Source organism: Lepidochelys olivacea (assembly GCF_965140295.1).
Source record: "Lepidochelys olivacea isolate rLepOli2 genome assembly, chromosome: 1".
NCBI lineage: Eukaryota > Metazoa > Chordata > Testudines > Cheloniidae > Lepidochelys > Lepidochelys olivacea.
In genome coordinates this window covers 99,157,733-99,171,796 of record NC_140411.1, presented here as the reverse complement: position 1 = coordinate 99,171,796, position 14,064 = coordinate 99,157,733, and the positions used below count along the sequence as shown (strand labels likewise).

Below are 14,064 nucleotides of genomic sequence, written 5' to 3'. Positions count from 1 at the left end.
AGCATGGGAATGACTATGCTATACCTATATTAAATATCTGAGCATGCTCACTGTGAATCAGGTATTTCCAGAAATCTGAAAAATGTGTTCATGCAGTTAATAAAGAGCCATCCGTGCCTTGTCTTTAACCAACCTGACTCCTGGATGCTTACCAAACATTACACGTTCCATCTTGAATTTTCCTCTAGCAGCTGATTTTAACTGATCCGGGTTTTTGTTGTATGCCTGTAAATCTATATTCAGCTATGAAATAATTATTCTGATAAAGCTGGCTCATGGATTGTTTTTTTCTAATTTATCCCTCTCCTACCACCCTCACATGTTCTCAGTGATGTGCTCTGATTTTAACAAGAAACTGCCTCCATCCTCCCTAGCCTGAGATAAACCCCATGTACCGGGGCTGAGAATAGAGAGGAGGTGTGAAGAACTTCCAAATATATTTATTTTCCCATTAAAACAAAAGTGTTTCCTCAATTTAGGAAGAAAGCAGCACCATTTGGCAAATAAACTTATGGTAACAGTAATTTGCTGGAAATACGTATATGTTTTGTCCTGAAAAATACACCAAGTACACTGATTCTATAATAGCTCACCTTTTACAGTCTGATGTGGCAAGAAAGGGATTGGAGATGGTCATAAAAATAAAGGGAAGGGTAACCACTTTTCTGTATACAGTGCTATAAAATCCCTCCTGACCAGAGGCAAAACCCTTTCACCTGCAAAGGGTTAAGAAACTAAGATAACCTTGCTGGCACCTGACCAAAATGACCAATGAGGAGACAAGATACTTTCAAAGCTGGGGGTGGGGGGGGACAAAGTCTGTGTGATGCTTTTGCCAGGAACAGATCAGGAATGCAGACTCAGAACTTCTGTAAAGTTAGTAAGTAATCTAGCTAGAAATGCATTAGATTTCCTTTTGTTTAATGACTTGTAAAACCGGATTGAGTTTTCATTGTTCTTAAAATCCAAGGGTTTGGATCTGTGTTCACCTGTACAAATTGGTGAGGATTTTTATCAAGCCTGCCCCAGGAAAGGGGGTGGAGGGCTTGGAGTGATATTTTGGGGGAAGACGTCTCCAAGTGGACTCTTTCCCTGTTCTTTGTTTAACACGCTTGGTGGTGGCAGCATAGGGTTCAAGGACAAGGCAAAGTCTGTAACCTAAGCTCCTCAGAATAAGCTTGGGGGGCTTTCATACAGGTCCCCATATCTGTACCTTAGAGTTCAGAGTGGGGAAGGAACCTTGACAGAGACACTTTAGGGAAATCACAGTTTCCTCCTCTAGGAAAATATTTTTATTTTTTAAAACAAAATGCATTTGGTACAATCTAGTAAATTTCAACAGCAAAAATATGCTCTTTAGACATGTCTTTTTGAATCCCTGGGATAATATTCATCCCTGCCAGGGACAATTAAGCATTGTGTACAGAGAGGAAATAAAAGCCTTCACAGGAAGGAAAGCAACTCCAACCCCACTATCACAGGCTGTCTCCCCTGGGGTACAGTCTTGGAGCTGAGAGAACCGCTGCACCCCTCTAAAACCGTGTGGGAACAGAGCCACCCTAATCCAGCCTCTGTTATCACCGAACAGGACAACAGGTGGCGCCACTCACCCAAACTGGGCTACTTGAGCGCAAACAGACCCCACTCAGTTTCCCAGCTTTCCAGGCACCCTCCCTTCTCCCCTCCGTGTCCTCCCCCGAAGTATAAATCCAAAATTATATAGTATTGCACTGCACGGGGAACTTGCAGCGTAAACTCAGAGTTCACCTCTCCCTCAATCTGGAGAGGAAATGCATCAGCACTGCACACAGTATTCCAGGTGAGGTCTCACCAGTGCCTTGTATAACGGTACTAAACGGTACTATCCCTACTGGAAATACCTCTCCTGATGCATCCCAAGACTGCATTAGCTTTTTTCGCAGCCATATCACATTGGCGGCTCATAGTCATCCTATGATCAACCAATACTCCAAAGTCCTTGTCCTTCTCCTCCTCCGTTACTTCTAATTGATGCGTCCCCAGCTTATAACTAAAATTCTTGTTATTAATCCATAAATGCATGACCTTACACATCTCACTATTAAATTTCATCCTATTACTATTACTCCAGTTTACAAGGTCATCCAGATCCTCCTGTAGGATATCCCTGTCCTTCTCTAAATTGGCAATACCTCCCAGCTTTGCATCATCCGCAAACTTTATTAGCATACTCCCACTTTTTGTGCCGAGGTCAGTAATAAAAAGATTAAATAAGATTGGTCCCAAAACCAATCCTTGAGGAACTCCACTGGTAACCTCCCTCCAGCAGGACCCGTTGTAGTCTCCCCTTTAACCAATTCCTTATCCACCTTTCAATTTTGATATTGATCCCCACCTTATCCAATTTAACTAATAATTCCCCATGTGGCACGGTATCAAATCCCTTACTGAAATCTAGGTAAATTTAGGAAACTGCGTTTCCTTTGTCTTAAAAATCTGTTACTTTCTCAAAGAAGGAGATCAGGTTGTTTTGGCACGATCTACCTTTCGTAAAACCATGTTGTATTTTGTCCCATTTACCATTGACTTCAATGTCCTTAACTACCTTCTCCTTCAAAATTTTTTCCAAGACCTTGCATGCTACAAATGTCAAACTAACAGACCTATAGTTACCTGGATCATTTTTTTCCCTTTCTTAAAAATAGGAACTATGTTAGCAATTCTCCAATCATACGGTACAACCCCTGAGTTTACAGATTCATTAAAAATTCTTGCGCCCTGGTTGAATGGGTGGTTATGATCGCCAGAGATGGCACCTTTGCCTGACGGTAGCAGCAGAGAACACAGGCAATGAGCCAAGAAGAAATTCTTTGAGTAGACACTGGATGACCTTTCATCCTATCTGCCACCACAATGAATAATTGCGTTGACTTGCGGAATGGCCTAGTCCTTTCAATGTAGAAGGCTAGCGCCCCCTTCTGATGTCTTGGGAATGCAGCCAACGCTCCTCTTCCGACTTATGCGGCTTTGGAAAAAAGACAGGTAAATAAACGTCTTGGCCCATATGAAAGTGAGACCATATTGGGCAGGAAGGCAGCTGCTGGACCTTGTCTTTGTAAAAGATTGTATAGGGTGGTTCTGAGGTAAGTGCCCTAATCTCAGAGGCTCTGTGAGCCAAAGTAATTGCGATCAAGAACACGACCTTCCAGGAAAGGAAGAGGAGAGAGAAGGAAGCCATAGGCTTGAAGGGGGGGTCCCGTCAATCAGGACAATACAAGATTAATGGAGGGATGGGGTTCCTGACATGCGGGTAGAGGTGCTCCAAGACCTTGAGGAACCTGACAGTCATGTCTTGGGTGAAAACCAACCTGCCCTTGAGCAGTGGATGGAAGGCCAAAATAGCAGCCAAAAGAACCTTAGGAGTTGAAAGGGACAGGACTTGGAGCTTGAGATGTAGAAGGCAGTCCAGAATCAACTGCAGCGAGGTCTGCTCAGGCCGAATACCTTTATCTGAGGACTAACATGTGAACCGCTTCCATTTGGCCAGGTAGGTTGCCCTAGTGGAGGGCCTTCTGCTGTTGGACACTGGCAAAGCACTTCTGCTCCTTCGCATTTAACCATGCAAGCAGGCAAACAGTCAGGTGCAGCGCTGTCACATTCGGGTGCAGCAGACAGCCAACGTTTTGGGACACCAGGTTCAGCCAGAGCAGTAGCTCTTAATGGAACAGCTACCGAGAGGTCCAGCAGCACGCCGAACCAGTGTTGGTGTGGCCTAGCTGGCGCTATGAGGATCACCTTCGCCCTGTCCTACTTGATCTTCATGAGGACTCTGTGGATCAAGGGAACTGGAGGGAAGGCATACATCAGAGTCCACAACCATAGAAGCAGGAAAGAGTCCGACAGAGAGCCCCTGTCAACCCCCGAATGGAGCAGAAAGAGTGGCATTTCCTATTCTGCCTGGATGCGAACAGGTCCACCTGGGGAGTCATCCACCTTTGGAAGGTGATGCTGACTACCCACTCGTTGCGAGATGAGAAGGTCTTGCTGAGGCGATCTGCCAAAGCGTTCCTGGCCTTGGGGAGGTGAGCGGCCACGAGATGGATGTTGTGTTGTACGTGGAAATCCCATAGCCTGAGGGCATCTTGGCAAAGGGCAGACAATCTGGCTCTGCCCTTTGCCAATTGTTGTTGATATAGAACATAACCGCTGTATTGTCCGTCAAGACCCGGTCCACCTTGCTCTTTATGTGAGGTAGGAAAGCGTGGCAGGCCAAGTGACACTGATGTGTAGGGAGTGATTGAGACTCGACCAATGATCTTGTGTGCTGAGATTGCCCAGGTGGGCTCCCCACCCTCAGGTCCGAAGCATCAGAGATGACGGTAACCAACAGCGGTGGGTTCATGGACGGAACTCCCTTCAACACCGATGCAGGATTTTTCCACCATGCAAGTGACAACAGGACATGGTCCAGGATCTTGACTACATGGTCCATGCTGTGTCTGTTTGGGACGTAGACCGATGTCAGCCATGTCTGTAACAGCCTGAGGTGGAGCTGTTTGTGCTGGACTATGTTAGTACAGGCTGCCATGTGGCCCAACAACCGCAGGCATGTGTGAGCAGTGGTGAGAGGATGGGCTTGCATGGACAAGATTGGGTCTGCCATGGCTCGGAACCAGATCTCGGGGAGGAAGGCCCGGGACTGAGTAGAGTTGAGGGCTGCTCCAATGAACAATGTGCTGCGCCGGAACTAAGATTGACTTTTTCTCGTTTATTAACATCCCCGTGTCACGGCAGGTGGGGCAAACCAGGTTGAGATGGCGCTGTACCTGATCCCGGGATCGGCCTTTTATTAACCAATCAAGATAAGGATAAATGTGAACACTTTGGCACCTCAGGTAGGCAACCACTTCCGCTATAAGAACCAACCGTCATGGGAACTGAGAGGGTGTAGGGCCAGCAACGTCTAATATACCAATGCATGAGCATGGCATTCAAGGGGCCACGACAGACAGCCCTACAGATACTTCTAAGGCAAAAATCTCCAACAACTGTGCACATGGGTGTGCACACACCTAGAATGGAATCAACATAAGCAAGCAGTCGAAGAAGAGTTAATAGTTGCTATACAAATATGCGACTTCTACTGTGGTTTACCATGGCTCAGTGAGCTGGAACATGAGGCCAGCCAGCAATGCTCTATGAGATAGCTAAGTACAATCTTAAATCTTCTGTGGTTGAAAAATAAATCCTGCCCCTAAAACAAAAGTCAATGAGGCGACCACTGTAGGTGACTGACTGATTTTTATTCTCTCTTAGTTTGTTTTAAGATTCCCTTCAGTGAAACACAACTATGTCAAATGTACTTGAAGAGGCAGATTTTGATCTTAACCACATTGGATTAAAATTGGAGTAATTTCACTGAAGGCAATGGAACTGCTCTGAATTTATAGCATTATAACAGAGCAGAATTGGAGCCCACTTTTTACTGGGCTTTAAAACTGCTTAAAAATATAACGTTCTCATCTCAGTTACACAGGCTAGTTCAAACCTGGTATACCATGGTTCCCATCACAAATAGTCAATTCATGAAGGTAGTCTCTAAGGGTATGTCTACACTACCCACCGAATCAGCGGGCAGCGATCGATCCAGCAGGGGGTCGATTTATCGCGTCTAGTCCAGACGCAATAAATCGACCCCTGAGCGCTCTCCTGTCAACTCCTGTACTCCACCACTGCGAGAGGCGCAGGCGGAGTCAACAGGGGAGCGGCAGCTGTCAACTCACCGCGGTGAAGACACCACGGTAAGTCGATCTAAGTACGTTGACTTCAGCTACATTATTCAGTGTAGACTAGGGCTAAGATTATCAAATGCACATTTGGGCTAATCCCTGATCTCTAGCTCTGATACTCAGAAAGCTTTGGAGCAGGGACCAGGTCATCTCACATGTTTGGACCATGCCTCACACACCTTGGGCACTACTACAGAACAAAGAATAATGCAGGGAATAAAAGGACAGGAGAGAGGAGAGGATTCTACAGGAATAGCACATAAGTAGTGATAAAGGGAAGGAAATTGAAGTGGATTATTTAAGTGAACATAGCAGGAAGAAAGCAGGATGGAGTTTATTTAGATTTTATGCTTTAAATCCTTGCATTGGGATACAATGACATATATACATGTCTCCCAGGAGGTGGCTGGGGGTAGCCTGACTTGGGGAAACCCAAAATAGTTGCACTGCTTATCATGGAATAAGGTGCTGTGAACAAATAGTATTGGGGAGAAGGATAGCTGATTTCAAAACAGGACAAACAGTCCTTCCTTAGCCTCTTCAGGCAAGCCTGTTTAGGAGAATGAAAACTCTAATTTCAGATGCGAACAATCTGAGCTCATTTGCCTTGAAAGGCAAGCAGACTAGGATGGAACCACTGATACCTGTTCCTAGCAAGGTGCATCAGACTATCACATGGCTTTCCCATGAGCTGTATAGGCTATATTGGCTTAACAAGCCATTAAATAGGAAACACACTTGTTATAGAAATAGTACAGCAAACCAAATTGATTTATACAGATTTCAATCCAGACCTATCAGGCCTAACAAATGGAAAATCCCATGGATTTCAGACAACTGCTAAACATATTACATGCATCATAAAATGGAATGTTAGAACTCTATTTGCTGTAAGCCAGACTGGGCTAATAGCAGAGGAGTTAAAGAAATTCTACATTTCTCTTGCTGCCATAGGTACATTGACTGGTACAGGAGAGTTGACAGTTGGAAAGCACAGAGATGGGGTTGCTATAGAAGTGGACAGCAGTTATTTCAATGAACTGCTGGAAACCGGTGTCTGAGTCGATTGTCATAGCAAGGTTTAATACTGCCTACAATAAGCTATGTATAAATGTGATCTGCTATTATGCACCAACAGAAGCTGCAAAAGAGGAGGAGGAGGATGGATTTTATCAACAGCTGGATAGCATCGTAGATGAGATTCCTGATCATGATATGATCCTGATAATGGGAGATATGAATGCAAACCCTGGTAACAGACATGGTAAGCAAATGCATACGTAGTGTTAGAACACAAGGCATCAGGATGGCAAACAATGGGGAAAGCTTAAGAACTTGCTGTGAGAGAAAATCTGATTTTTGGTGGTACTTGTTTTCCCCACAAAGGACATGCACATGGTTACACAGAACTCAGCAGATGGTCAAACCAAAACCAGACTGACTACATTATCATCAGTAAAAGGCATGGGTAGTCATGGTTAGATGCTACAGTTTATAAAAGTGCCAGTTTGGCAATGATCATGAATTATTAATGGCAAAGACAGATTAAAGTCAAAGAAAGAGATGGGTGCAACTAGAGCCAAACTTGAACTTGATAAGTTAAAGTACAGCTCTGTGAGAAAGGCCTGGAGGGCATTTCCGGTCATTAATATGCGATGATAAAGAAATCTTGCTACTCACTGGATGGGAAATATTCAAGGAAGCAATACAAAACACAGTGAAGGAAGTTATTGGAAGCTGTAAGGAAAAGATGGATAAGCAACAAAACAAGAATGCTATAGGAAAAGTATAAACAAGCCAAGAAAGTGAAGGAAGTGAAAGTATTATGCAAAGCAGTGAAGAAATCACGAGGATTGGACAAGCAAAAGTTTTGGAAAGGAGAGGCTCAATTACTAGAGGAGGCATCACAAAAACAATATACAAAAGCATATATACAAAATATACAATATACGAAAAGGTTAAATTGTATGGAAACACAATCAGGCCAACCATAAGAGCAGTAAAAAAGGCTACTGATGAACTGTCAAATGCCAAAGAGGTGCTAGAAGTATGTAAGGAGCATTTTGACAAGGTGCTGAACCCTGCAGTTCATCCACATGCAAGCATTCTAGACATGTTAGAAGAACAGAGAAGCTTGCAAGGCAGAATGCATATCAGCACTGAATCATCATCAGATGAAGAAACAGAAAGAGCAGTAAGGCAGTTAAAAATGGGGAAGCTACAGGGATAGACAATATAACAGCTGAGTTGCTAAAAACCAACATGATAAGGGCTATCGAAGTATTAGGGGGGAAAAAAGTAAGAAGGTATGGGAGCAAGAGGAGGTACCAGACGACCAACTAAAGGCAATAATTGCATCAATCTTCAAGAAAAGAGATCCTGCCAATATAAAAAATTAGAGAGGTACTAGGTTTGTTGTCAGTACTACAAAAAATCATGATGAAAGTAATTGTTAACCAAATAAGGACAGTTTTAGAGGAAGTAGTAGGCGAGGAAAGACCTTGTACAGTAATTGGACTCCTTTGAGAGGTGTAGTCCCTATCTGTAGTCCTTGGGGTGGGGGAAATACACCCACATTCCTAGCCTGAGAATGGAAGCTAGTACTGTCCATTGGTCTGTGCCTGCACTCTTCTCCTTGAGCTCCCAATTGAGGGCATAAATGGCAAAGTGCGGAAAGACTACCTCTCCAGTTCCCTTTCTACTGTGAATTGACCAGGATAAGGTTCCACAGAAGAAGGGGCGGGGGCGGTGGTGGAATGCTGATAGCACAGCTGATAGCATTCCACATCTCAAAGAACACCAGTTACTCTATAAAAGGTAAGTAACTTCTGTATCCTTGAGTGATGGTCTCTGTGCATTCCTCAGAGGTGACTGACAAGCAGTATTCACTGAGAAGGTGTGAGGATCTCTGTGGTACTGATGACTGGAGAATGCTATGCCAAAAGTTGTGTCAGCTGCAGAAACTTGCACCAACACGCAATGTTTTGTAAAGGAATGGATAGAAACCCATATTGCCACTTTAAAGATTTCAAGGAAAGGAACATCTCAAAGTGAGGCTTCCGAAGCAGCTTTGACTCTGCTTGACTGGGTCCTCATACCCAGTGGAGGAAAAGTGTCTTAACACATAACACAGCAGAATGCAGCCTGAAATCCGTTTAGAAAGTTCTGGGAAGATATCACTTCCCTTCTCATCATCCCATGAAAGATTCAAACAGTCTAAGTGATTTCCTAAAGGATTTTGTTCTTTGTAGGTAGAACAGCAAACTGGATGGACATCCAGAGATTGAAGTCTCATTTCCTCACTGGTGACATGAGAGAAGAAAGGTAAGTGAACTGTCTGATTCAGATAGAAACCCCAGATTATTTTGGGTGTAAATTTAGGGTGAAGTCTTAGAGGAATTTTGTCCTCATGGAAGACTGTGTATGGCGGATCATCCATAAGGGTTTCCAGATTGAGCACCCATCCAGCTGAGGAGATAGCCATTAGAAAGACAATCTTCATTCACAGGGGAGCTCAAGAACATGAGGCTAAATGTTTGAATGGAGGTTTAGATAATGCTGGGAGTAGTAGATTAAGGTCCCAGGATGGGATGAGTTTTGTCATGAGAGGAAAAATTCTAATAAGACTCTTCAGAAAATGTACCATTATGAGATGAGTGAAGATGGAGTGCTTGTCAATCAGAGGGCAACAAGTACACATAGGTGCTAGGTGCACTCATATGGAGCAAGGGGATAGATAAGAGATCTTTAGGGAAAGGTATTCCAAAATGACAGGTATTTCAGAATCCTCTGGAGTTATCTGGAGACATTGGAAGCAGATAAAAAACCTTTTCCTTTTTTGCCATTTAGCACTTTCTTGTGGACTTTTCCTACTATTAATAATAGTGGATTGGATTCCCAGAAACATGATTTTACTAAGTTAGACAACTTGGGATGTGGACAGACCAGGCATCAGTTCCTACCAAGGGTCCATTTCTCGACTGAACATTGATAGATGCATAGCTGGAATCTGTCTGGTTCACTTGTGGGTTAATATTGATAAAACAGGTATTAGAATTATAAGAAAGTAGGTAATGTTTGGACTATTAAATACCTGTGAGTTGCAATATGCATTCATCTTACTTGTATTTGTATTCCATATTGTAATGTAAGATTTGAGCAATAATGAAGTATTTGTGACTCCATGTTAAGGCTGTTAAAGTTCCTGTGGAGTTTGCACTTGGTGCATTTGGCTGGTGAAATTTAAGTATAGAACTCACAACCAATTTGTGGTTTGTATTCTGGTTTTTAACAGTCTTCCCTAAGGTTAGTACTCATGCTCTTGCATCACTGTTGGGAGCATCACACACTCATCCAAATACTAGGCTGTCAGGTGCAGGGAAGCCAGGCTGGGGTGCCTCATCTTGCCTTTGTCTTGTTTCAGTAGGTTCAGGAAAGACATCATCCAAATGCATAGGCATGCTGACATCAGAAGAATGTCAGAGAACAAAAACCGTCAGGGCCATCTGGATCTGGCAGTCAGGATCATCAATGCTTTGTCCCGTTTGATCTTTCTCAGGACTCAAGGTAAGTGTGGAATAGGTAGGAAGGTGTAAGTTAGCTGTCCTGACCAAGGAACTAGAAATGCACCCCCCTGGGAATCCAGATCTTACGCTTACCTGGAGCAGTTTGGGCATTTTGTTTTCTTGAGACACAAAAAATTGTTGAAAAATTATTTGTATCACCAAATTATGGAGCTCCCATTCACGGTTCTTGGAGAAGTGTCTGCTGAGGCAGTCTGCCAGCACGTGGTGTACCCCTGGGAACTTGGAAGAGTACTGCCAAGAGAGACATGTGGTGGTGAACATACCAGTTCCAAAAATGGACAGCTTCTATACAAAGATAGATTGACTTTGCTCTTCCTTGTTTGTTGACGTAGAATACTGCCAGTATGTTGTCGGACATCACTCGAATGTCTCAGGCTTCTATGAACAGTAGGAAACATTTGCAGGCCTCGCACACTTCCTGCAGTTCCAGGGAGCTTATGTGCATCCAAGACTCTTGGGGAGCACATAAGCCACTTGAGCCACTGTGCTATAGACTCAACTAGAATGTCACTTCAATCCAGTAAAGAGTCATCTGATCAGGTGAAGAAGGGACAAAGCTTCCACACATCCCCACACACACCCTCTCCCCCACCAGGAGAGGGGCAAGACTAGTTTGTCCACACTGTCTCAGCCGGGTGCCAAACCTACAGGCAACAAGACAGTCTCACAAAGGGCATCATATCGGCACAGGAAGCCATGTGCCCAAAAAGATAAGACATGAGTGGACTGACTTCTGATGGCTCAGCCAAAGCTAAGCAACAAGCTTCTTTATGGATTGAAATCTGTCCTAGGAAAGGTATGTTCTCTGTAAGTCTGTGTGGGAACTAAATGGGCTTTTCTGTGTTTCTGCAGATATCCAATGAGCACAGAAGACTGAGCAGGGATAGGACTGCTGTCCGTATCTCTGGACGGCATCTCCCCAACAATAACCAGTTGTTGAGGTGGCGGAAAACTGTCAATTTGCGGCAGCAGAACTGGGCCACCACAATTAACCATGGCTTTGTGAATACCCTCGTTGCTACTGCAAGCCTAAAGAGAAGCACTCTGTAATGATAGTGGTTCTGACCAACTATGAACCTCAGGAATTTTCCATGTGGCAGACTGATGTCTAAGTGGAAACAGGCATCCCTCATATTGAGAACTGTGAACTCGTCACCTTTTTTCAGTGAGGGAATTATTGATGTCAGGGTGACCATTCTGAACCTCAGTAGAAGACATAGCTGTCTGAGAGCTAAGATGGGTCTCCATCCTCCTCTATTTTGAGTAAAATCCTTTTCTCCAGTACTGAGGAGTACCAGCTCTCTAGATCCCAGGTGAAGCAGAGAGTGTACTGGTTGACTGAGCATCCTCTTGTGAGAGTGATTCCTGAAGCAGGATGGGGACAGTGGTTTTAGAGAGGAAGATGAGTTCTGTGGTACAGCCAGTCTGAATGACATTGAGAATCCATTTTGTCTGTCATTATCACATGCCAAACTTGGGAGAAACAAGCTATGGGGCCACCAAATTGAATATCCTGGATAGATGGCAACTGGATTGATTCGCAGCTCCTGAAGGTCCTGCCAAAAGTGTTTCTTAAGGGGAAGTTGGTACTCAATGGAGGATGACGGGGGAAGTTACGTTTGGTCCACTGCACCTTCTGTCATTTTCTTGGTGACTGACAGTTCCACTGATGATAAAATGTCAATATTGCTGAAGACTGTGATAGTTCCTCTTTGGAGCTGGAGTGTAGATACCCAACTAACAGAAGGCTTCCCTTGAGTCTTTGAGTGAGTGTAATGACTCATTTGTCTTTTACTGAACAGACTGTCTCTCTCATAGAGCAGATCTTTGATTGTGGACTGGATGGACTTCCTTGGGAATCCAGAGGATTAGAGACATAAACGCCTCCACATGACTATAGCCATCACCTGAGCAGAACTCTAACAGACGCATCGATTGAGGCTTGAAGGGGAGATCTAGTAATCATTTTTCCTTCCTTGATGAGCACCTGGAATTGCACCCCAACCTCCTGTGGAAGTTTCTCAGCAAATTCTGAAAATTAGTGTAACTGATAAAATCATATTTAGACATTAATGTCTGATAGTTTGCTATGGAGAACTGCAAACTGGCAGAAGCAAAAACCTTTCTTCCAAAGAGATCCAGGTGCTTAGCCTCCATGTCAGATTGGGTGGGTCTCAGTTGATTTTGCCTACTTCTTTCACTGACTGCTGGGACTAGTAAATGGTTTGGGGGCAGGATGTGAAAGAATTCATAAGGGCCATGTGCTCTGCAGAACATTCAGCAACTTGCAGGCTGTGTCTTACACCTCCTCTGGAGGGATCTGTGGTGTGTCAGCTACTTTCCTTAGCAGGTCTTGACATTGACATCAGAGATGGATGGGGAAGCTGTGGGATAACCAAACTAGAAGTAATTTGTTGAGAGACTAAAGGTCAAATTGGGCAAACTGACTGTAGCCTCAAGAAATCCAAACCACATTTTCACCACAAATTATAAAATATACATTTGCTTGCCTTGTAAGTCTAAAACTTTACAGTATATTTATGGTTCAAGGCTGAAAGACCTAGCAAGTGTTATAGACACTGAAGAGGTTCCATCTCAGATCACAGGTACTAGAAAAGGAAAGGAAGTTGATTCACATTTCTCCTTACGTCCCCTGTTCAGATCACAAGGAAGAAAAGGATGTAGGCATGAACCAGCAAACATTGCTAGCAAGAGTTTTCTGGTGTGAGGCATACAGAGTGCATGAGTACCCTCAATGTAATACACATAGGGACTGCCACTAGAAGTACAGTGCAGCTTCAGACAAGTCCAAAGTTGCATTGATCAGATATACATGCTCTGACAACTGATGGGAAAAAAGCAAAAACGAGGATTAAAGATATGTTCTGATTTCATCAACTTCATGAAGGCATTTGATTTAGTTTGAACAGAAGCATTATAGAAAGTAGGAAAATCATACGGCGTTCCAGATAAGATAAATAGGGATGCAAATACAAAATAGGAATGCAAATATTTAACCGGTTAACCGATTAAAATTATATCATTTAACCGGTTAACCGATTAAAAGGAGAGGGGCTGGCGCTGCTCTGGCTAGCGGGTGCAGGGCTGGGGTTGCTCCCGTGGTCAGCCGGCCCGCCGTGGGCTGCTGCTGGGTTGGCCCGCCAGTGCAGCACGTGGTTGCTGCTCTGGCCAGGTGGCACAGCCTGGGACTGCGACTGGGGTCAGCTAGCGCAGCCTGGGACTGTGGCTGGGGTTGGCCGGCCAGCACAGTCTGCGGGGCTGGGGCTGCTCCTGGTGGCTGGCGGGGCTAGGGCTGCTCCTGCCAGCCGGGGCTGGGGCTGCTCCCGCCAGCCGGGGCCTGCTGGCTGGCACAGCTGGGGCCAGTTAGCCATTTAACCGTTTACTATTTTACATCTCTAATACAAAAACTCCTTCAGTGCTGTAAGAATTGGCAGAAAATTAAGCAACTGATTCAAGTCCGAGTTTGATTTAAGAAAAAGGTATGAAATCACTGTCACCTTTCATCATGTTCTTAAACTGGACACTAAGAATGTTAGATGAGTTGAGAGAAGAGACTTTGGATGATCTAGAGTTAAACTCCTTAGCTTATGCAGATGACATTGTACAACTGGCAGCCACATTTGAATTAATAATGATACTCTTCACTACCTTGAAAAATTGGTGTAGTTAACTTGGACTTAATAAATGTC

The 14,064-nt window shown here is 44.1% G+C and overlaps 1 protein-coding gene across 1 annotated transcript; it reads left to right on the top strand.

Annotated features, from left to right (window-relative positions):
- Positions 1-844: 844 nt before the first annotated feature.
- Positions 845-11,570, top strand: LOC311515108 (uncharacterized protein). The gene is made up of 5 exons (XM_084617981.1): positions 845-880; positions 6,907-7,032; positions 9,020-9,092; positions 10,192-10,334; positions 11,207-11,570. Exons 1-5 carry the CDS (start codon positions 853-855, stop codon positions 11,215-11,217), a joined length of 381 nt encoding a protein of 126 aa, XP_084474107.1. The 5' UTR covers positions 845-852; the 3' UTR covers positions 11,218-11,570.
- The last annotated feature ends 2,494 nt before the right edge of the window (positions 11,571-14,064 follow it).

Coding starts and splice junctions, on each gene's coding strand:
- LOC311515108 (XM_084617981.1), top strand. CDS start 853: ATGCAGACTCAGAACTTCTGTAAAGTTA. Junction 881..6,906: donor TCAGAACTTCTGTAAAGTTA/GTAAGTAATCTA, acceptor ATGCACCAACAG/AAGCTGCAAAAGAGGAGGAG. Junction 7,033..9,019: donor AAACCCTGGTAACAGACATG/GTAAGCAAATGC, acceptor TGTTCTTTGTAG/GTAGAACAGCAAACTGGATG.